Source organism: Gymnoscopelus braueri, assembly GCF_963280865.1.
Source record: "Gymnoscopelus braueri genome assembly, chromosome: 23".
NCBI lineage: Eukaryota > Metazoa > Chordata > Actinopteri > Myctophiformes > Myctophidae > Gymnoscopelus > Gymnoscopelus braueri.
This window is the reverse complement of record NC_137625.1, coordinates 19,131,018-19,154,969: the sequence shown is the minus strand read 5'-3', so window position 1 is coordinate 19,154,969 and position 23,952 is coordinate 19,131,018. Positions and strand designations below refer to the sequence as shown.

The window sequence follows — 23,952 nt, the reverse complement described above, 5'->3', positions numbered from 1 at the left end:
GGGGCCAGACCACCTCGCACTTCCGGTGGGTTCAGATGACGTCGACAAAATGTTGGGAAGTGTAGTGCAGTTTCCCAAACAGTGGGTCGGGACCTATACCTCTATGGTCGGGACGTATGGGTCGGGACCTTATTTTTAACTCTATGGTCGGGACTCATTTGTGTTTTTTTTTTTATGGGTCATGAGTAAATAAATGAAATATCCTTTTGTTTTGTTCCCTATACATTTAGTTTATTATTATTTCAAAACATAATTTTTTTAAATCAAGAAAAAAAATTAAAAAAAATTTTAGTTATGAATTTGAAACAAATTAAATGTTTTTTCAAGAAAAGTCATACATGAAAACATTCAAATCAAAGAAATTCCATAAATTAGGAAAAAAAATGTTTAAAGAAGTAGTGAAAAAAGCCGATCTACAAGCTCCTAATGCGACGCGTTAGATGCTTGTAGATCTGCAATTTTCACTAGTTTGGGTCCCGGGGAGACATCAAATTTATCTTTTTGGGGATTGTGAGGTGCTGTCTAGACGCACAGCTTTTGCGCAAAATTCCTTTTCAGTTCAAGGAAGCGGAATTTGGAACCATCTACCCACTAACACAAGAGAGAGTCCATCCTTTAAGGTCCAACTAAAAGGATGGATCATGGACAATGAAACATGTCAACATTTTTAAATAAGATGTAGGTTTTTCTTGTCTTGTATTTTTCAAAAGTAGGCCTTTTTTACTGTCATTTTTTCTTCTTCTGTTTGTACCCTTTTAGTAATGTTGCTTGTTTTCTGTAGGGAAACTACCAATGGAAATGAGCATTCTTGCTAAATCCGGTGTATTTACACAGCATTTTATGTGTGGTGTTCATTAATATGCGCTGTCCCATCCAAACAAAACATGTACATAATACAAAAACTTGATCACAAACTGTATCCTACTGGCTTTTAACTAAATACTGTACATACATAAATAATTACAACCAGCATCAACTACACATAATTATGACAAAAGTATTAAGAAATTCATCACCACCAACTTCATATATTCATACTTTTATTAAACGGCAAATTACACAGCAAATTACACAAACAACATTAACCATTTATCTGTCCTTCGGTGGATCCTTCTTCAACCGTCTCATGTGGTACCTGTGAACAGAAAACAAAAGACAACTTATGTTTTATCTCCACAGGCCGAGGTCAGAGATAAAACGGTCCGAGAGTGTGTGTGTGTGTGTGTGTGTGTGTGAGTGAGAGAGAGACTCGCATGTGCGTGTGAGTGAGAGAGAGACTCCCATGTGCACACACAGGAGACCATACTAAAACGTGTCAAGATACCCCGGCACCAGGGGTGGGTAGTAACACGTTACGTTTTGTTTTAAGGAACGAGTACCTTTTTTAAAACTGTACATATTTTTGAGCCGGTAATGTACTTTTTATTTTGCAACATTTGCCATTTACACCTCGTTACAACTAGTCTGCTCTAAATGCGGGGTTCAAAGTGTAAGGTGAAGATCATGCAACAAGCACCTAACACAGGGGTCATGCAAATGTTCCCTCAGTTTAGGATTAGGCTTGGGGTTGGGGTACCACGTTGATCTCTCGCCTACTGCTTTGTTGTGGGTACTTAAGCAAATAATAGATTAGCAGGCATTAAATGTTAACACTTACGACATGGGATTCAGTGGCGAAGTAACCTTTTATGAGACTGGGCTGTGTATTCCATGTTTGTTATTAGCAGTAGCACCGTGGATTCACATGCACGTTTGTCAGAGATACTATTGTGGGAAGCAGTGAGAGTGTGTAGAGCTGGCTGAATCAGCCTCTCTTCTACACTCAAAAAGTTTACATTTATTATCAAATAAATACATTGTGGGTTAATGATTAGGCCTGATAGGCCTACATATTTAATGGATAATTGAAATCAGCGACCCCCCAACCCCATGTGCACATGTATGGGAGAGACGCTGTTCAGTATAAGCCCACATCTGATTAAAGGTACGGTCACACATGCTTATCAGAACAAGGGGTGTACCCAACGCATGCCAACTTGCCAAGGCAGAAGGCATCAACCACGTCAATTACCTATGTTGTATTGCGGATTCTGGGCAGTGCTGATTTGCTGGTTGACTTTGACTTACGCTGGTTTTGTCTCACTGAAAGAAAACTACAAGCGAAAAGCATGCCGAGTGGGGTCAACCACACGCTTCTGTCCTACAGGTTGACACCTGGTAAAAGTTCACCAATTTTGAACTCCACGCATTACCGTGCCGCCACGGAAAGCCCCACCTCATAGAATGGAAGTGAACTGGACGCTGAGGCTTCTGATGCGCATGTGACCGTGCCCCAACACCAACATACTAAGCGTGACAACATATACCACGCACCTATGGCGCACGCACACAGAGAGGGGGAGTGTAAAGTATTATTATTGTGGAACTGGAGCACTTTAAAATTAAGCTGATAAATGGGTACTCTTTCCTACGAGTAGAAATTCAGAATATAGTGCCAATCTGCTGATTGGCTGAAATGTTAATGTTGTCACCTACCTGAAAATGTATTTTCTGTTTATCAAAGAGCTGAGAAACAGGGAGACTCCTGTTACTGAACAAATGCTCTATAGCAACAATAATAATATAGTGCTTTAACCTTTTAACAAAAACCTTTTTTATTTTAACCCAAAAATATCACTTGTACCCTACCTTTAATGTCCATTCCCAAACACTGTGCTGCTTCACTGTCATAGTCACTGTAGCACAACCAGTCTTGCTCAAGGGCAACCTCTTTCTGTCTTTCATTTATTTATCTCTCTCTCTCTCTCTCTGACCTTGGAAGTTATGCATTATTATTATTGTTGAGCAATGTGCAATGGCCCCAACAATGTACGTACTGTCCTCTGGGGAACCACCGGTGCTTTGTGGTGAAGAACATTTTGCTGAGCTCCTCTATGGTGGGTCCAGGTTTCTTCTTCAGAACCTCCTTACTGAGATGAGCCTTTAACACCTGGTCGTGAGTCTCCACCGTGTTAGTCACCGGATCTGGTCGCTCAATGGGCTGTATGGATTTTATTGTGATTATTAGTTTGTTTTAAGAACTTTATCATGTTCAAAGAATTCCTTATTTTTAATCTCATCAGTCTCACTTTGTTCAGTTGTTTATACTTCTGGTTACAGGATATTGTTCCTGATTACTTCAATGGAAAACATTTGCTTAACTCTTACCCTGCCAGAGTTTTTTCAGAACAGTCTGTAGCCTCTGCCAGGGTTTTGACCGATTTTGGTACCTTTTCGCATAGCCACAAAATATTTTTCTCAAGTATGATTGATCCCCAGAAAATTTCTAATCACAGATGAGATTCAGGTGTGGTTTCACAAATGTCAACGAGGTCAATTTGACCTTGTTGTCATGTGTTGTTTGATGTTTGAAAATAGCTCAAAACCAGTGGTTTCAAACCAAAAAACATTGTGAATTGTTTGTCCGTTTCAATTTTAACATTGAAGTGGATGGAGCAGCAAATCTTTGGAAATTGTTATCTCCTTATTCGTTTGGAATATCGAAAAGGTGTCAATACTAAATAATTAGAGAATCTTTTTAGAAAAAAGTTTTTTTTTTTTTTTTTTTTTCAAGACGTTTTTATACGTCTTTGGCAGGCAACAGCTAATTTCTCAAAGACGTTTATAAACGTCTTTGGCAGTTATAGAGTTAAGTTAAACGATTTGAACGAGTATCTATGAAAACATTTCTGAGATGGTCTTCTCCAACATGTAGTGTGTTAGCGAGTCTATCATTTAAACATAATAGTGTCTTACCTGTGTAAGCTCGTAAGGGACATCAACAGAGGGATGATAACAGACTATGGTTTTCCCATCAGATGTCACACCTAGTTCCACCTTGCTGAAGTCAGAGAGAAATACGCTTTTTTTTTACCATTTAAAAGGTAAACATTCAATGTAAACAACATAAAATAACCCACATTAACAAACAAATAAATACATGGGAAAATAAAAGGGGGGATGGAATAAAAATCATGTTAAAAGTTACTTTGTTGTCTATCATGAGATCAAGCAAATGATAAAGTACGGTATTAAACTCTTAAAGTTTACATGATTACAATAAAACATTAAGGGTAGTGTTACAGTTAAATCAGTGTTAATTATTTAGGTTAAAGAGGGGAATGCATTTCATATTTATTAACAAACAACTTTCATAATTGCATTTTTACACATTATGGTGGTAGACAAGATTAGTAATCTATACACCTGTGTTTAACATTGGTTTGGCCATTAGTTTTATATGTAACATGGATAAATAAACTAAAAGGACATTCTGAAAAAGAGGAATTGATCAACATACTCAAAGAAAAGCTATGGTCATCTAGCGGAGCAGATAAGTGCTACGATCTTTCAATTTATGATACAAGCGTGAAAATTGGCATGAGCAGTCTCCATGGGTCACTTGACAAGAAAATTGTCCGAGGCAGTTGTAATTTCAAGATGGCGGCCATTTTTCAAGATGGCCGACACCTTAGTGTGCAGTTAAGTGATATGATGGTTTATTTGGTGATACAAGCATGAAAATTGGCATGAGCAGTCTCTGTGGGTCACTTGACAATAGGCCACCCACAGCTACTTGAAATTTCAAGATGGCGGCCATTTTTCAAGATGGCCAACACTTTAGTGGAGCAATTAAGTTATATAATGGTTTATTTGGTGATACAAGCATGAAAATTGGCATGAGCAGTCTCTGTGGGTCACTTGACAATAGGCCACCCACAGCTACTTGAAATTTCAAGATGGCGGCCATTTTTAAAGATGGCCAACACTTTAGTGGAGCAATTAAGTTATATAATGGTTTATTTGGTGATACAAGCATTACAATTGGCATGAGCAGTCTCTAAGGGTTGCTTGTCCCATACTTTTTTGCCAACAACAATGTGAATTATGCTCGTTGGCTTCCAATACACCTTCGAGACATGATGTGCATTGAGGAGCAACATCCAGAAGTTGCTGCAGAGTTCCACAAGGGGAACTTTGTAGTACATAAGTCAGACAGGGCTTTCTCTGCAGTGGCAATTGATCAGGCTCATGAATGGCTCAATGCTGTGATCAAAGGTGATGGGGGAGCAGTCGGGCTGACAGAGAACCCATCAGCACTGCGAAGATGGATGTTAGCAGGTCCAGAGGTGAGCCATCTAGTTAAGAACTATGAAGCTGCGTCAGGAGCTAAAGATGTGAAGAAAGGTAATCATCACCATGAACAAACAGAGGCTGCTCAAAAAGCATTTTTGGAGAAAGTGAAACGACTCACATCAGTCATGAGGGAAATGGGTAACCCTTTCATGGAAGAATCAGATGATCTGCTTGTGTTGGACACAAAGGACATTGTTGATGCCAGTTCAGCTGAGCTGATAGCCGTGCATCACCAACAAGGCAGAGAACAGTTCAAGTCTTTCATGACAGATTTACAGAGCCTCGACAGTCCATGCTCTTTCTACAAGCCTATCAAGAAGAATATGGTAACTTTCTTCAAGCACAAGCCAGTTGTCAGTGGAACAAACTCCAAGATGAAGGAACTTAAGGATGACTACCAACTTTTCTCCCGACTATTCATCTCTTGCCAGAACAGGCAGTGTGACTTACAAGAGTTCTTCAATCATGAGAACCAATCAGCTCCCGCCGCTCTCAGTGATGGAGGGAAACTCCGCACGTGTACCAAATCACACCTGGCTGAGATACTACAAGCGAAAGTGACATTGCCTGAAAAAAAGCCAGAATCAGATGTTCTTATAGTGGATGGATCAGCTATGGTGAATACACTGCCACCACGTTCAAGCAAGACGTTTGATGAATATGCAATAAGTGACATACTTCCAAGAATAGAGACATACAGCCATACATACAGGCGGACGGACATCGTGTTCGATGTTTACTGGAAGTCCAGTCTGAAGTCTGAGGCAAGGTCAAAACGGGGAAAAGCAATCAGGAGGAGAGTAACAGGCACAGGCAAAACTCTGTCAAACTGGCAAAGCTTCCTACGGGATGAAAACAACAAGCAGGAATTGTTCCATTTCCTTGCTGATAAAGTTACGGAAATGAAAACAGCCAATATAGTCATTGTGACGAAGGGGGAAGATGCTGTTAGCAACCAAGCTGCTAACCTGGATGCAGTAGCCCTGTGTAGTCATGAAGAGGCAGACACGCGTATTTTCCTTCATGCCCAACATGCAGTGAAACAAGGACACAAATCCCTGATGATCGATGCCAATGACACAGACATTGTAATCATAGCCACTTCTGTTATGCCCTCTTTGATGCAACTTGGCCTTGAAAAAATGTGGGTGACTTTTGGCAAAGGAGAGAAGACAAGATGGATCCCAATACATGAGGTAGTTTCAGCCATAGGACCAGAGAGAACACGTGGTATCCTCTTCTTCCATGCCTTCAGTGGTTGTGACATTGTGTCATCCTTCCATGGCAAATCAAAGAAGTCTGCCTGGAACACATGGGACGTGTGTGATGAGGTGTCAAACACATTTGCAACACTCAGCGAATGTCCCTCTGCAGTGGAGGATAGTGACCTGCAAGCTTTGGAGAGATTTGTTGTGCTCATGTATGACAGGTCCAGCGATGTCACAACTGTGAACGAGGCCAGGCTTGATCTCTTTGCCAGAAAGCAAAGACATTATGACTTGATCCCACCAACTCAAGCAGCACTCAAAGAGCATGCCAAACGTGCTTCTTATGAGGCTGGATACGTGTGGGGACAGGCATTGAAGCGACATCCACAAATGCCGAGCCCATCTGACTGGGGATGGGTGGAACAGGACGAGAAGTGGAAAGTCTTCTGGACTCCACTTCCACCTATTGCGGAGAGTTGTTGGGAGTTGACCAAATGTGGGTGCACCAAGGCATGTACTGGAAGGTGTAAGTGCTTCAAATATGGACTCAGTTGCACATGCCTATGTAGTTGCCCCTGCTAGAACCTATTTGCATGTTTATTTTGCCAGAGTTTTTCCCCTTTGTCCTCTTTGTTTTCAAGTGTAGGCCTATGGCTCGGCTTCCCCTCGCCACATCGGTGCATCATGTTTTACTTTGTCACCAGTCTATTAGTGTGTAATTTTCAGTTGTTACTTTGTAACATTGCTTCCACTGCCTTCCACTGCCATACGTAACAGTGAAGCACATTTTCAGTTTAGTTCCTTACTATAGTTTGTCATGGTTCCGTGGCTACTGCCATTCAGTATTAGCCATTGCTCAATTATAATTTTGGAGCACTGTCCGTTCAGCACCACAACTGTGCTAATCAGCACCTCAACTGTGCTAATTTATTAGTCATATTTTTTGTTCCCCCATCTCTTAGTATTTATTTGACACATGTAATGGCTGTTAGTTTAAAAAAAATAAAAATAAAATCCTCCCTTTTGACTGTTACCGTGTCGTGGTAAGGGAGCTTGAGTACCTCAGTGAACCCTGAGAGCTATGCCAGTGGGAGGCAACTCCTGACAGGTTTTACCAAACTGGACAGGTCGTGGGCGAGGAGTCAGACAAAACACAGTCAAACAACCTCTCTTGACAGAGATTTTTGAGGAACCCAATACATTTCTATGAGAAAAGGTATCATTTAAAGATCCACATGGCGGACGAAAGTCATCTTGAAATTTCAAGTGGTGGTTGTGGGGTTTCTTGTCAAATGACCTTTTGAGACGGCTCATGGCAATTTTCATGCTTGTATCACCAACTAAATGATTTAAGCTTAACTGTGGTGGTTTTTCATCTTAAAAAATGGCCGCCATCTTGAAATTTAAAGTAGCTGTGGGTGGCTTATTGTCAAGTGACCCACAGAGACTGCTCATGCCAATTGTCATGCTTGTATCACCAAATGAACCATTATATAACTTTAATGCTCCACTAAAGTGTCGGCCATCTTGAAAAATGGCCGCCATCTTGAAATTTCAAGTAGCTGTGGGTGGCATATTGTCAAGTGACCCACAGAGACTGCTCATATCAATGTTCATGCTTGTATCACCAATTAAACCATTATATAACTTAATTGCTCCACTAAAGTGTTGGCCATCTTGAAAAATGGCCGCCATGTTGAAATGTCAAGTAGCTGTGGGTGGCCTATTGTCAAGTGACCCACAGAGACTATTCATGCCAATTTTCATGCTTGTATCACCAAATAAACCATCATATCACTTAACTGCCCACTAAGATGTCGGCCATCTTGAAAAATGGCCACCATCTTGAAATTACAACTGCCTCGGACAATTTTCTTGTCAAGTGACCCATGGAGACTGCTCATGCCAATTTTCACGCTTGTATCATAAATTGAAAGATTCTGCCAGAAAAAAGCATTTAGCCGCTCCGCTAAGCCCCTTTAACTGTAACATAGAATAACTCTCTAAACTAATAACGCTAAACTAATTGATCAGCGCTCAAAATATTCAACCGCTTTAGAAATATTACCAGCATTATTCAGGCTAACTAATGGACATACCAGTTCACATCTTCCAACGAAGGACCACTGAGGGTTGACTTCTGAACAGTTGGCACGAAACAAGCTGCAAAGAAATGAGAGACATTTCTGACATAAAAAAATGCAGGGATAGCTTTCCACACACTAAAACTGATTGATTGTACTTTAAGAGTTTGCAAAAAGTACAGAGGTAGGATTATACAATGATGCTAAAAGGATAACACAAAAAGCCAGCGGGTTTGTTTCCATTGTGTATGTATTCAATTCATCAATGCATTTTAAGACATACAATAACATACAAGAAATCATCAACACTGGTAGCAATAAAAGTATACAGTATGTACAGAAAACATAGGAGGGGGGGGGGGGGATTTCTGGTGTCAAGCTTAGAAGACATAACATAATAATTTGGATTATTATTACAAAACATACATTAACCACTTCGGCTCTATATAAAGTTTGATTATTTTAAAATAGCAGATCTACAAGCTCACAACGCTCGACGCGTTGTGAGCTTGTAGATCTGCTATTTTCAGAAGATCTGTACACATTTTGAACAACAAAATGTGAAATGGGACATTCTGCATAATGAGTACTTTTACTTTTGATACTTTAAGTACATTGATGCCAATACTTTTGTACTTTTACGAAAAGTACATTTTGAATACTGGACTACTGGATAAGTACTCTGTAAGTAAAAGTCCAGTATTTCTATATTGCAGTATTGATACTGAGAAATGTGCGTACTTTTACCACCACTGCTGATAAATAACCGTCCATGGTCGTATGGTTAATATTTATGATTGTTTACGCAGTACTATGTCGGAGTTGAATTTCAAGGTATCCACTCCTTGGCTAACGTTAGCTTGCTTTTCCACCACAGAGCTAACTTGCTTTTACATCATCTTTATCGGACGTGAAGTCATGGATACATTAGATTATTCATGTAATAAACATGAACATCTTTAGACAGAACTTACTTGGCCCAGGCCTCCGTAGTTGTTGTGTGATATTATAGCATAACAGATTTAACCTCCTGCACAAATGACCCGACGCCATGCCTGGAGAATGGTACGACTTGTAAATAGATCCGTAGTGAAAATTTAAGGCGAAGATTTGTTCCGCTGTACATCGAAAGCCCATTCATTTTCCCCTTAGAGATTTCCGAAAATATCTAGATATAAATTATTTTAAGACTGCATGGAATCAAGCCATCCAGGCTCCTGGTGAATCATGACCATAAAACAGTTGATTCTGTCTCAAATGTTTTTTTAAATATTTAATTACATGGCTATATTTAATAAATAATTAGTTTTGCGGTTTTCAAATATTTATTTTCACAGAATCAAATGTTTTATGGTCATGATTCACCAGGAGCCTGGGTGGCTCGGTTCCAGGCTTAAAACAATTAATATAAATAGTTTTGGAAATTTATATGGGGAAAAGTAATGGCCTCTCGATTTGTGGCACCACAGAATGCCACTGCTATGCCCTAAAATGTGTCAGGCAACCAACCTAAACTGTCATCATAAAATGTAAATAGCTACTCTAAAATGCAACCTTTTTAGGCACAATCGCATTGGTGGCTTTAATATATTTATATCTACCCTGCTATAAATATCTGAGCACGGGGTCATGGCAGTCACCAGCCTTTCCACCGCAGAGGAAATAGCCAGCACCTAACCCTCTGGTCCAGAGCGAGAACTCACTAACCTAAGCTCTGGACTGGACCAGAGCTACTTGACCTAACACCTTGACCACTGAAAACACCCCCACATTGCCATAATTTACTCTATAACAACAGTGGTATTAAGTCAGACAGTCAGACAGACAAACATGAAAATACAAACAAACATTTTATAGTAGCCTATAGAATAATTTGTATTTATTTATTATTATTATATATAGACCATGTATTCCTGAGTCCTGATGATCTCACTTCAAAATTTACATTAGTTAAACAATGTGCTTCAGTCCTCCTTTCATTGCATGCCATACATAATTCAAGTTCAAGGTAAATACAAAACTCAACTGAAAGCTACTTGGAAATGTGCTAAATAATGATAGAAATGGAACCAAAGTATCTGGTGTGCACAGTGCAATGAGATGAGGTTTTCATCTGATCCTAGTCATCTAGTTGACAGAGCATAGCCACGCCCCGTTTGATCCAGTGTTGCGGGCGCCTGTCAGTGGGCAACGTCATAGAAATGACAAAGTTGGTAGAGTGTCCCGTGGTGGAGAGGGTGCCCTTCCTCTCACTGGTTTTATAGATAGGGCACACGTAGAGTGTCTCAGGCTGCTCCACGCTCTTCTTTTCAGCTTGATAGGAGAGTGAAAGAACCAAACAGATGTGAGAGAACACAGAGTCAAACAAAACAACAACAGCACATTTGACTAATGCACATGGGCTGCAAACCACCCTGACAAGCACTTGGAATTGTACCCATTACATTTAGTTTGACTTGGTTTCCACAGATAAACACTGTGAAAATAGCCGATCTACAAGCTCACAACGCCTCACTGTGAGCTTGTAGTTCTTACGTAATATTTGACAATTTCGCCACTTTGGTATTAAAAAGGTCTTTAAAGTCCTTAAATTGTCACTTTAGAAATGTGCAGATACCCTGTATACACCTATACTGTATATTGGTTTGTTTACTGTTGAGTGAGAAAACAATGCTGCACACTAAGCAAATATCTGGGGACCCCCCAAAATAATTTGGGTCCCATCCCCCAGTTTGGGAACAAATGCAAATCTGCCAGGTTAGAGTTACAGCAGCATAATGCACGGAGCTGCTGGAAGTGGAACAGGCAGCTGCTTCACGCAGCGCCCGGCCCCAACTGTCATTACTACCGTACTTACTGGGTTTGATCCAAATAATGGGCATTGAGTCAAATAGGACTTTGGGGTGCTGTTCAGCCAGGACTCCCCTGTTGAAAAAGAAGGATATTTTTTTAGGTGTGGTCAAGTTTTCCAGCTCTCTCGCTAGTCTACTAATAAAAACATAAATAATGAACTAGAAGACTAAAAACTATTGAAATAGTAAAAAATAACTAAATAACTACCCTGTTTTATCCCAGCGAGCTCCATCCAGAAACAGCCCGTTAATATAAACACCATCTTCAGGGAATGTGTCTGAAACATTAATGGGAAGAACCTGTAGGCAGACAATGATGCAAATCAAACACAGATCAGCAAAAAGTCCTGAGCAGAGTTAAATTAGCACTTAGGAGTTTAATGTGCAGTGACATCATTACTCTGAGATGAGGTCTGAGTGGACAGAGTTCATAGGGTATGACTTATTGACCTCAAACTCAAAGCCCAGCTGGTCGATGGGGATGTGATATTTCCTGGCGTAGTTCTGCATGGCTCCAGTTAAGAAGGCCTGGGTGAAGAAAAAGCCAGACAGCCAGAACACATTGGGTTTGGTGGTGTTATACCAATCCTGTAGAGACATAACACAAAAGGAACAGTGAGAGGAGTGACAAACTTACACTACACAGACTTATGGCATGGAAGATGTTGTTCCATGGAACTGGTTTAACAAGAGTTCCGTTGGTGTTTCTGTTTCCTCTTCACATTCCCCAAGGGGACACAAAGGAGTAAAAATCTACATAAAAGGACATTCAGTGAATCAATCATGTAGGTTGACAATTCTAGTGACAACTAGAACTGCAATTAGAACTGCAGACTCACTCCCAATCTTCCGCCGAAATCTGAAGACTCACCTCTACAGACTCCACCTCAGCCCGTAGCACTTGCCATAGCAAAAATAACATTGAAAGTTTTGTAGGAAAGTTATAATAATAATAAGTAGAAAAAAGTGGTCCTCGGAGCACAGGTCTCTGCCAGGCCAGGTAGTAGAAGTCAGTCTTAGCCAATCAGGATGGAAAATTTCACTGAAATCGCACGCTGTGTTCATGATTTGAGGCATTTTGTTTAAAACGGAGCACTCCTGCAAACTTTGGAAGGCAATCTTAGCCAATCAAGATGGAATATGAAAAATCTGAAAGACCAATTTTGTTTAATGACTATAGAGATACTGTGTACTGATTTGTGTGATGTTTGGACAAAATCTGTAGGAGTACTGTCAGAAAATTTGTTTTGCAAAAATCGGCCTCCTGGTGGCGCTATAACAGGCCCATGTGAAAAAGTTGGGGCAGAGGTTCTGCTCTGGCATCCAGGGAGTGTGTGCACAGTTTCGCTGCGATCAAGCCAACGGTGCCAGAGATTAGCTGTTCACAGAAGGACACACGAGCGGACAGACAGGGTGCAAAACATAGTCTCTTATACAGATAATAATAATAATAATAAAATAAAAAACTGGGATATTTATTCGCGACCCATGAAAGTGGTTTGGAAACCCAGATAAGACCAACCTTCAAGAATGTCAGTCTGGAGAGCAAGTCAGTGATGTAGCTTCCCAGAGGCTTGAGGCTGGGATAAGAGCGCTTGGCCCATTTCTCAGGGACTTTACCCAACATAAGACTGCCTGCGATGGCCTCCAGGTCGGCATCCATCACCACTAGACCCTTAATCGCCTTTAACAGGTTCTGTAGACTCTCACGGATTGTGACACATAGCCTAAGGGAAAAAACAGAACAAGTAGTAAAATCATACATGAAACTAAATTAGGTAAAGATCTATCATCCTTATGCATCTACCTCTTGCATGCCTATACAAGATCATAATAGCGCCCGCTGGGGGCTATGGCCACGGAATTGAAAACCACTGGTCTAAGACACCATAATCGCATTAAAACATCTCGTGTGCATGTGACTGTGTGTGTGTGTGTGTGTGTGTGTGTGTGTGTGTGTGTGTGTGTGTGTGTGTGTGTGTGTGTGTTTGGATTCCACATACGTATTGTAGCGCTCCAACTCTTGGACCAGCACAGTGTTCATACTCTCCTCGTAGACAAATGGGAACTTTAACAGCGCAGCCTCAGTGTCAAAATTGTCTGGAAGCTAAAGGACATAACAAGACTTTTACAAACCTATAAACAACACGTGTGTCAAAGAGGACCAAGCTAGGGCTGATAAACAAAGAAAAATTCCTACAGAAAAAAATACTAATAAATCAAGGTTTGTTTATTGGGAACCAGAACCACAAGGTTTCAGTCCTGAGACTAAGATAACCTGCATGATGAAGGTCTCAGGACTGAACCCTTGTGTTTCCACTGTGTTTATAAACAATAAAGAAAACTTTTTTTTTTGTATTTGAAGATGTGCAGGAATTTTTTCTTCTAAAATAAAATTCCAACCACACAATGGCGTGGCAGTGTGTGGGTGCATTTCCATAAAATAAACAAATGCAACCTTGTCAGTAAACTCCAAGTCACTCATTACAGAAGCACAATTGTAGAATGTGGACCTCATGCTGGGCTTTCATTTTAACCAAGCGAAAGAGAAAGTAATGTGGTCAGATCTTATACCTTTGTAAGAATGTCATTAGCTATGGCATACAGGGTGTTGTCTCCTCCTGAGCTGCCGCCAGCCTTGGCCCCTCCTCCTTGGGTGAGCAGCAGCGAATCAAACAGCAGCTTGGTCTGCTGCAGATCTTTAGATATGTCCACGTTTTCATGCATCCCAAACACCTCTGGGTGCTGGCCCAACGGAAGGTTCTGGAACACAATGTGCAGACACATATGGCTCTTTTTGACTACTAAGGGTAACCCAGAACCTTCCATAACCTCAATCTTTCCAGAACCTGTGAAGTTCCGTGATGTTTCTTTTGTTTACTTTTACATTTGAACCAGAACCACCCATGAAGGGGGAAGTACGTCATAAAAACTAAACTTTATTTTAGAAAGATTTTGAAAGTATAAATTCTGAGTTCTTGGAAGCTTAGTACCACCTCCTGAGCAGGGCTCAAATGTATGATTAATGTACCACATTAACCACTTAGAGACCCTCTATACTTAGTAAAAAATGAACCTGAGTTGCACTGTACTTCTTTTTCGATCTACACCAAATCTCATAGCCTATCTACAAGCTCACAACGCGCCACAACGCGTTGTGAGCTTGTACATCTGCTATTTTTGGCGAATGTTCTCCCCAGAAAAGGGATGCAGGGATTCAAGTGGTTCACTCTGTCGTCCCTATTTTGAGCAAATTTGTTTGTCAAGATAAAACATTAAAAGTAATTCATTATATTTATATTATTATATTATATCATATTATATTATTCATTATATATTTGTTGCACGACATAGTACAAATGTCGCGTCTTCTCTTTTTCTTTTTTTTCAAATAGAACACCTGGTGTGTTCAATCATTACTGTTACCTTGATAAACTCGATGTAGTCCTCATAAGTCGATTTGGGTGGGGCATAGTATTTGCCACTGGGGGAGAAGTTGTAGGGTTTGTCAATGATGTCGTTGTTGTAAAAGTCAGCCAGGGTGGTCATCAGCAGCCGTCTATCCCAGTCATCTGTCACACGACCACCGTAGTTACACTCTCCTGTCAGGTATGTTATGGCCTCGAATGGCACCATGTCATAGTCATTCACAAAAAGCTGGATCGACGGGAGAGAAGAGCAGAAGAGATTGAGTGTACTGGTGTGAGATGAAGACATGTACCGTATACTCGTGCTTATTATTCAAGTCATGTAAATGTAATAACATTTCTCTTAAGTACCAGAGGGAAGTGCATGTTTTTTAATTGTGGGTGAATACCTGGAGCTGTCTGATGCTGATACGAAGGTCAGACTCATTGAAGCCATAGGGAATATTCCAGCCCAGGGGACCATACTTCTTCCTTTCTTGAACAAGAGCATGAAAGAAGCAGACTCCATATAAAAGCTTCTCCCAAATCTAGAAAAGCAACCAAAGAGACAGAAATAGCATGACTGAAATATTCTGTACCTGATCAATGTCAATACGTGAACGTAGCCTAACCACTTATACTGTAGCTGTGAGCCACCTCCTACTCACAGGCTCCTTGTTGGGGCAGTTATTGAAAAAAATTGAATCAGAAACAGGGTCTGTCTGGTAAGACTGGAGCAGGTTGAGTCTGAGGCCTGTAGGAGGCTCATTTGTCATCTTGACACCATTTTGCAGGATGGCCACTGGAAACTAATGGAGGGAAAGATGGAGGTTGTTAGTGAGGCCAGTGCGCAGACCTGTTGTTGTCATTGTGAACACATATTGATTCATTTTAGCAAGCACAATTTAAACATTAAACAAATCACTGTAATGTAAATATATCATTAACAGCCAATACAATATTCTACACAATCGGTCTCTGTTTTTGGATGGCATCCATTCTGTTAAACTTTTGCAAGTCATTATGATGTTGCAGCTATGTCACATCACAGTGTCATTATCACGTCATAAACATGATCCACATGGAAGCCACGCCATTAGACCCTGACTTTTATTATTTTCACAAACAACACGCTGAATGAACCCTGTGTGCACGGCCCCTTATGACTGCATGCAATTGTGCGGTCGCTCTGTGTCTTGCCTTGGGTGATGGGTAGCTGGTGAGCCAAAGGCGGAAGTCTGGGTGGCAGTTGTCCGGACTCAAGTCCTCGCAGATCTTCTCCAGGGTGGGCATCCAGGACACGGCCAGGTGACAGTTCTGCAAACACACCCAGGTTCCCTCCTTCATAGCCGTCTGTATCATCTTGGCAGCGATGGGACCCTGGTCCTGCCCCAGGGAGATGGACTGGAACTTGGAACTGCCCATCCTCTTGACATTGGCAAATTTCAGTAAGCCTGGAGGAAGAGACAGACATGTCTAATGATTTCCCTTGTGTTGTCAAGTTGTCAGAAACTGTATTTATTCCGGAACAGTTATCCTCTTGGTGCGATTGTCAGGGCAGACGCAGACAAATACAAATATAGTTTAATAGTATTTGCAGAAGTTGTCAAAAAACACATTTATGTGGAATGGTTATTGTTAAAAATAACTTTTGTTTAATTGAAAAAGTTACACAGTATGACTTTAAAACAGCAGCACCGTATGAAATAGATTGGTTCTATAACACTTACTAGCCATGGGGTCGGCTCCCGGCGACAGCACGAATACCAGAGGGATGGTGCAGTTGGAGTCCAAGTAGCTCTTACTCAGGTCAAAGGGCGGCGGCTCCACAAATTTCTTCCCCAGTTTGTTGGTCACGTAGTTAGCGATGGCTGGTGTGATCTTATCCGGCCTGAGGCAGCGGTAGATGATCATCTTCTGCAGGTCGTTGAGCTGATCGCACCACGGCGCGGGCAGACGGGTGTTGTAGGGCTCCAAGCTGTCGTAGATCGCCCTGAAGCCCTCTGCTGTCTTGATGAAAGCCTCTCTGAGGGAAAGGTCAGTCACACAGAGTTCCTCTGTTAATCTTAACTACTTTCATCCTGGCTTCACTATTTTGGGCATGTCATTAAAGGCACTTTTTATTTATTTATAATTAAAAGAAATCTAAAAAGGAAAGCAAAAAAAAAGCCAAATCTATGTTGTTGTATACCGTAGACTGGCAATTCTATTTATAATTTATACCACTTAAGTGGTTAATGTCTGTATACTGTGTATAAATGAGGCTTTAAAATACATGAGGCTTTACTCTACAGTACGTTGCTAATACAAAGGGAAATATACAGTGCTAGAAACACAGATGTTTACAAGTCACTGGAACAGACACATTTGTTAAACAAAATAGTGGGCATTACTTTATTCCCTGTAAGCCAGGCAGCTCGCTGGCTCTGCAGATCTCATCCCAGCTCTTGTCCTGTAGCCAGGTGGGATCGGGGTTCGGAGTGGTATTCTCCAGGCCCACTCCTCCAGTCAGCAGGAACATGAAGTCAGCATACTCAATCTCCTTCTTTGCCCTGCATCGAAACATGAATACTAATGGAGCTATTTGAATTCATACACATCGCAGGATGGCGTTATAAGTAAATCAAGAGAAGGCTAAAAATACCTGTGATGGTAAATGCTCATCAAATAAACAATGACACGTCCTACTACTAAATCATCAGTAAATGTATCCTTCATTCAAATGATCACTTACAGTAGGAGATTGGAGCAGAGCAGGAAGGAGAAGAGGAGTTTGTCCTTCTCAAACAGTGAGCGACAGACATTGCAGTACAGGTTATAAGTGAAGTAATCGATCAGGTATCGGAGCCTCTTCTCCAGGATCTTGGACTTGTTACTGAAGAACCAGTGACAATATTATTACTTCAGATGAATGAATCTTACTCTACGAATAACATCACCACGTTTTGTCACGAATACTCCACGTTTTTTTAATCTTATCTATTTTTTAACCTTAATTCCATTCTAACTAAGTAGGAGTAATGATTAACACATGATGTGAAGCCTGTTTGGCTCTCTGTATCGCCGCAGCAGCAAATCGAAAGCACCACAGATTGTGGAAGCCTTCACAGTGAATTATCTGAATCTGTTCTGAAGTGTAGGATCAGATAGTAAGGCTTTCTCTTTTTATATCATGCTGCATGTAATCAAATCATTTTTGTATCAATCGACAGAGTTAATGTCACAAACTGACTAACATCCAAAAACAAATGCACCTGGACATAAAAACCCTGCTCGCACCAACATGTCTTGTTCTGTGTGTCTAGATTGCGCCCTTGATCTTTGAGACCCAAACATCTGTTCGGGGGAGCCTACTTATCATTCCCACCAAGTTTAATGAAAGTCTGCCCATCAGTTCTCAATAGTGACCTTGATTGGGACCTTGATCTTTGACCTTGAAAGTGAATCACGCACTCATACGCACACGCACACACACACACACACACACACACACACACACACACACACACACACACACACACACACACACACACACTTACTTACTTGCTTGCTTACTTACTGTACACAGTGTTATATTTCACTCACCTGTCCTGGATGGAGTTGATGTAGAGGTTGACAAACCAGCTGAGGGAGTACTGGTACATTGGGTCTATGTTAGCCAAGTCAGCAATGCTGAAGAACAGGATAGATGAGTGCTTGGCGATAGCCCTGTAGCCTTCTCTAGATTCAGCTATCTTGAGCTCTGTTTTCTCAGCAACCTGTGGTGGTTTAAAAACAGTAAGACGTTGAGGTTATCATAAATTATAGACGTACCTACTATCTACTTTGTAGATGCAGTTTCTTCCCCATGGGAGTGGGCCGTCCCTACCCTGCACCCACCCACACAACATTCAATAATACAGTTATATAAAAAATACTGTACACAACTTAACTGTACATCATTAGTGTGTACATAGTGTGACTCACCAAGGCAAGGGGGAGATTATGTTTTCAGCCCTGTCTGTCTGTCTGTCTGTCTGTCTGTCTGTCTGTCTGTCTGTCTGTCCTTCCAGAGCTAATCTCAATCCCAAAATATTTTTCTAGTATAACAACTATATTATTTTTTTGCTGTTTTACAACCTCAGGCCCACCGTCTCTCCAGACTATGGGATCAGATCAGAATATGTCTGATCCGATCACAGTACTTCACTTTTGTCCAATATGGAGGTCCCCCCGACCTGCAGAGATTTGTGCTTCTTATGTGCACCTCTCTAGTGTGTGCAGAAAGTACGAGGGTGTGCAAATATACTTATTTACAATCCATGTCTCCTTTCTTTAATTAGCCCAGACCTGTTGTTTTTTGGAGATCTCGTTTGACATGATCTTTGCAGAGTCGAGGATCTGGATGGCGCTCTCGTCCTCCAGGATGTTCCCCTCAGAGGACTGCAGCAAGTCCAGGATCTTGTCCTCAATCTCCTTCAGCTGCTTCTTGTTTGCCGCCGACTGCAGAATCAGGGCGTTCCTTTCTTCTTCCAACTCTGGCCTGGAGCACAGAAGCCGTGAAAAAAAATACATAATCCGGAAAGTATTTTTCGAAATAAACGCTCAGCGGTCCTACCTCTCCTTGGCGACCACGATCCCTAGAAGCTGGTCCTCCAAGCCCTCGGGGGTGATCATGAAATTGAGCAGGGACACCTTGGTGGCCAGCTCTGGGAGGTAGTGGGGGTTGCGCAGCTTAGTGGTGATGTAGAAACGGAAGTCACTAGAGTACTCAATCACGCTGTCCCCCAGTCTGATACAATCCACACCACCTGAATAAAACAAACAGCGTTACAACGGTATTATGGAAAAAGAAGATACTGGACATTTTTTTAATTATTTTTTTCAGAAATATCATACTTTTTACATTTTGAAAAAAAATAAAATAAGAGTAAGGCACTGTATTTACTCATGACTCATAAAACTGGGTTGTGACCCCAAAATGGGTCCTGAACTCATCGTTTGGGAAACACCAGCTAGCGGCCGTGCTTCACCTTGTTTGAATGTTTGTTCACCTTGTTTGAATGTTTGTTTGGTTAGCAGTGGTTCCAGTGAAGGGTCCAACTCCTCTCCTACATTCTCCAGCAGCAGGGGAGTTCCAAACTGGACGCAGTTCTCCAGAGTTCTCATGTAGTCCGCATCCGTCAGCTTGATCAGGCTCAGGTTGTTTTCTTTCTCCGAGTTCTTCACCCACTTGTTGGCCTGGCCTTGAGGGTCAATCATCAGAGGCCTAGACGGAGAGTCAGGAGCATATATCTTTTATGCTGAATTTATACATCACACAAAGGTTATTGATTTGCGAGCCTCAACATAAGAACAATTCAATTATTCTTTCCACAGATTGGTCCACTACTGGAAGTATTTTGTCTTTTACTTCCATAAAGAGCGTGATAGATTTCTTGGAGAAGGACTCACCATCTACGTGAATTTGTGACAATAACGCCATTGTCTATGGAGAAAGTGTCAGTGGGGAGGCCTGCAATGTTCCAAGCTCTAATCTTAATGGGATCCCCCAGGGTTTTACTGAGAGAGAAGTCATCTGATGATGGGATGTTCCTGGACTGGAGGTATGAAGCGCAATAAGAATAAACTCAATATGTAAAATGAATGAGGTGGGATAGAGATTAGATAAGTATTGTTAGTCTACTCTAAAGACAATGAGGATCGCTCACCTGGCAGAGTTTGGTCCATATTTTGGTGCATTCCTGTCTGAAGCCAGCAGTGAAGGCTCCCAGATAGGCAATGACCCCTGCAGAGATGAGGACATCTCCAGTCAAGTTGTCATAGGTGCTCTGGAGGTCCTCTGCTTCTTCAGACCATCTACAGACAGAAAAAACACTCTGGTCACACATGACAAAACAAAATGATCAGCTCATGAATGAGAGGCAAAGTGAAAAGCTCAAAATATCTCATTGTTGTCGTCACCTGGTCTTCTCTCCCCCCAGGCTGGTGATGAGCTTCTCTGCCCTCTCCAACTTTTGGGCACAGAGGTCCACATGGAACTCCAGCTGGGCCTTCTCTTCTGTCTTCTCTTCAAGAGTTCTCTTAAGTGAAGATAGATGATCCTCCACCTCCGTCAGCTCAGCCCTCTTCTGGTCCAGCAGGGCCATGGTGGCAGCCAGGGAATGCTGGGCCTCTGCTAAGCTGTCCTTCTTGGGAGCCACCACCTAAAAGCAGGAGGGTATGAGGGTTAGCAAATGTAGAAGGTTAACCGGTAGAAGGTAGTTAACGCACACAATGTTACGGCATCCAGTCATTCCAGTGGGAGATGACTTGATTTGGCAGAGAAAGAAGAGCTTTTTCACTTTACTTTTGCTTAAGGTAGAGACAACGGGAAAAAAGAGATGATCAGTACAGCCACTCAAGGGATCTAATATAACTAGCTCTTTAAAGTTCTAGGCCTACTTTAACAGACTATCATTATTGTTGAGATATCACAGTTTGAGAAGACCTTCTGAGACAGGTTTTTATTCTGTTGACGTCACTTTTGTCCTGCCATGTGTTGGCCTTTGGACAACATAAAATTGGGAGAAGGATGCTATCATTCTACCTTTATCACCCTGTCATACACTTCCATAGCTTGGATCCACTTGCAAAGGCCCTCGGCAGCAGAGGAGGCCTTAGCCACTTTGCTCGGGTCAAAGTCAGGGTTGGTCATGTACTTGCTACGAATCTTCTGCATCACTGGGACCTGTGATGGACAGAGAAACGTTAATATAAACACAAGATAATACAGACGTTTAGGAATGAAGTTTAATTAGAACTCACCGGAATGTTATCTTTGTCGTAATGTTTCAGATCACGTAAGAAATTCATGTCACCCAGCAGCTTCTTGCTTGGACCCCAATAGTCAACAATCTAAACCAAACAAACAAATCAGAAAACACGTTTTCACACAGGCTTTAAGGCTATATGTTTTTGTACAACAGGCTTAAAGCTGCAATCTGAAACTTATTTTAATGAATAAAACATTATTTTAATCAATCTGTCTTTGATAGAGTATGTTAATACAATATAACTAATACATCTGCATTGGTTGTAGGTGGTCTCCCTACTGTTTCATTGAGAAATCGAGACCCTGGTGTCAGTTAGGACACCTACTGGTTGATAACTAGTACTGCCTGAAGCTCATAGAGCAGTATCTCCCCTGACTAGCGGAGATGTCTTTATTGGAAGAGTGGTAGAAATTTGATCTCTCATGCAAGGGCATGGATTGCAGCTTTAAACTAAATGTGAAGTTGTGGTTAGCAAAGTTTTAAAATGCCACAAATTAAATGATGTACAGTCACTAACCTTCTGTCCAGACCCAGAGGGGTCATTGATCTTATCCGGCTTAATGTCCTTCATCACACACACGGCTGCCATTACCAGTTTCACACCTTCTGGTGGATTTGTCATTGATTTAACTATTGTCACATCAGACGGCTGAAAGGAAAGAAAAGACAAGACAGTGTGACTGTCACACAATCTAAACAAAATTTGTTTGAATAACTGAACATCGTATACAATGTAGTGCAGTGGTTCCAAACCTTTTCTGGATCAGGACCCACTTGGAAAAAAAAGTGTTAGCGGCCCAGCCATCTGATCACTTAAGACGGTAGCCTGAGCATGTTTATTTTAATGATCAATCAATAGATTGAGTTCCTGCTTGGATCAATGGTACTAATGTTGTATACTTTTAAGTTCCTATTAAATGTTATCACAATTAAAACTCCTGTTTCAAGGTTTCAAAGAAAAAAGTAGAAACAACAAAACTGGCACATCCACTGGACGGCAGGTGCAGGACCAACAGTGGAAATATATAAGAAATAATAAAGTCTGCTCACTGTACATTTAAAAGAAGCTCCCAGTCAAGGCTTTATTAACGTTCCGACACAAGTCTTGTGTCGAAAGACTTTCTGAAGAAGACTTTCTGAAGAAGACCTTGTGTCGAAACGTTAATAAAGCCTTGACTGGGAGCTTCTTTTAAATTTACAGTGTGCAGACTTCATAATTTCTTGGCCTGCACAGTTTTGGAATCACTGGTGTAGTGTGTGTAATGGCGAACCTTCAGGGTGTTCAAGGCGGTGCGAGCAGCCTCCAGAGCAGGTATGGCTTCAGCCAGTTCGCCCTCACACTCGTTCTTCAGAGTCTGAGCCTCGGCGGCTTTTATAGTGGCCGCCTCCTCGTCCACACGCACCTCCTTGCTCTTGGCCTCGGCTTCCACTGACTCCACTTCAATCACCTGGAAGGCAGCACCCACGCTGTGACACGTCCTCTATGCCAATGATTTTCAAGGTAGGGTCTGGGGACCCCCAGGGGTCCTTGGGGGGGGGGTTCCAGGGGGTCCCCGGCAATAATTGTAACCACTTTGTCCATATTTTACATGTTGGCAATTAAAAAATAGCAGATGTACAAGCTCACAGCCCGTCACTTCGTGCCTCGCTGCGAGCTTGTACATCTGCTATTTTTGAACATTAATTTTTAAATGTTGAAAGTATTAACACACATTTTTAACACAAATCTTCTCTTCTGGGGGTCCCTGGCGCGAAACATTTTCAGATGGGGGTCCGCGGCCTGTTACATGTTGGGTTCCTTGACATGAAAAAGTTTGAGAACCACTGCTCTATGCCAGTGGTTCTCAAACTTTCTATTTTTTTTTTTTGGTTTGAGTTTGGTATGCATGCCAGCCAGGTTGAAAGTGGTTTAGGTTCAATTAGCACTCATTCACCTGAATCATCTTGATGTTTTCGATCTTGGCCTCCTCCAGTTTGGGCTGGAGATCCACCAGCTCCTTCTTCATCTCACCCACCTACACAGAGACATTTTGACATTACAGTGAAATTCAAAGGCTGCTTGACTGATAATTACAGGGATTAAAGAAAAAACAAATCAATGTTTGGCCCGACCACAATCTGATTTATGAGACAGCATGAAAGGAGCCCCCCACACTAGCACTATGTTTCCTAAACAATATGTAGAATCATGATGTTTAGGTACTATCATTCTAAACCTATGTTGTTGTTCCTGCTGTTCTACATAACAACCATTTGAAGAAATTGCAGATTGAGGCTTTAACCTTTGCTTTTATATCTGAGACCATTAAGGTTTTATGGAAGATGCTTCTGAACACGTATTCTATTGCTAGTTTGACCCAATCTAATACCCTTTAATCTTATAAAAAATGAATGAAATCAGTCATGGCGGCTGATCACTTTAATCCAAGTAG

At 41.4% G+C, this 23,952-nt stretch overlaps 2 protein-coding genes across 2 annotated transcripts in view; both read right to left on the bottom strand.

The window, feature by feature from the left end:
- Window positions 1-1,023: 1,023 nt before the first annotated feature.
- mrpl42 (mitochondrial ribosomal protein L42) lies at window positions 1,024-9,533 on the bottom strand. The gene is made up of 5 exons (XM_080421454.1): window positions 9,442-9,533; window positions 8,483-8,546; window positions 3,796-3,880; window positions 2,877-3,040; window positions 1,024-1,135 (listed from the first exon to the last, which is right to left on the bottom strand). The coding sequence occupies exons 1-5, from the start codon at window positions 9,518-9,520 to the stop codon at window positions 1,090-1,092; spliced, it is 438 nt and encodes a 145-aa protein (XP_080277580.1). The 5' UTR covers window positions 9,521-9,533; the 3' UTR covers window positions 1,024-1,089.
- Window positions 9,534-10,401: 868 nt separating this feature from the next.
- The window catches only part of dnah12 (dynein, axonemal, heavy chain 12), a gene marked incomplete at its 5' end in the record, with an annotated part of 44,028 nt that continues 30,477 nt past the window's right edge, over window positions 10,402-23,952 (bottom strand). The window contains 26 exons of the mRNA XM_080421135.1: window positions 10,402-10,780; window positions 11,325-11,392; window positions 11,528-11,619; window positions 11,770-11,907; window positions 12,842-13,046; window positions 13,323-13,426; window positions 13,894-14,082; window positions 14,746-14,976; window positions 15,137-15,274; window positions 15,395-15,535; window positions 15,927-16,180; window positions 16,457-16,752; window positions 17,120-17,278; window positions 17,461-17,601; window positions 18,312-18,484; window positions 19,056-19,248; window positions 19,324-19,516; window positions 19,760-19,974; window positions 20,160-20,305; window positions 20,417-20,564; window positions 20,670-20,911; window positions 21,295-21,435; window positions 21,513-21,602; window positions 22,038-22,169; window positions 22,792-22,968; window positions 23,455-23,535. Coding sequence (XP_080277261.1) covers window positions 10,587-10,780; window positions 11,325-11,392; window positions 11,528-11,619; window positions 11,770-11,907; window positions 12,842-13,046; window positions 13,323-13,426; window positions 13,894-14,082; window positions 14,746-14,976; window positions 15,137-15,274; window positions 15,395-15,535; window positions 15,927-16,180; window positions 16,457-16,752; window positions 17,120-17,278; window positions 17,461-17,601; window positions 18,312-18,484; window positions 19,056-19,248; window positions 19,324-19,516; window positions 19,760-19,974; window positions 20,160-20,305; window positions 20,417-20,564; window positions 20,670-20,911; window positions 21,295-21,435; window positions 21,513-21,602; window positions 22,038-22,169; window positions 22,792-22,968; window positions 23,455-23,535 — 4,281 coding nt within the window. The 3' untranslated portion in view covers window positions 10,402-10,586. The remainder of the gene's footprint in view (window positions 10,781-11,324; window positions 11,393-11,527; window positions 11,620-11,769; window positions 11,908-12,841; window positions 13,047-13,322; window positions 13,427-13,893; window positions 14,083-14,745; window positions 14,977-15,136; window positions 15,275-15,394; window positions 15,536-15,926; window positions 16,181-16,456; window positions 16,753-17,119; window positions 17,279-17,460; window positions 17,602-18,311; window positions 18,485-19,055; window positions 19,249-19,323; window positions 19,517-19,759; window positions 19,975-20,159; window positions 20,306-20,416; window positions 20,565-20,669; window positions 20,912-21,294; window positions 21,436-21,512; window positions 21,603-22,037; window positions 22,170-22,791; window positions 22,969-23,454; window positions 23,536-23,952) is intronic.

Coding starts and splice junctions, on each gene's coding strand:
- mrpl42 (XM_080421454.1), bottom strand. CDS start 9,520: ATGGCGTCGGGTCATTTGTGCAGGAGGTTAAATCTGTTATGCTATAAT. Junction 8,547..9,441: donor ACTACGGAGGCCTGGGCCAA/GTAAGTTCTGTC, acceptor ATTTCTTTGCAG/CTTGTTTCGTGCCAACTGTT. Junction 3,881..8,482: donor TCGTTGGAAGATGTGAACTG/GTATGTCCATTA, acceptor CTCTGACTTCAG/CAAGGTGGAACTAGGTGTGA.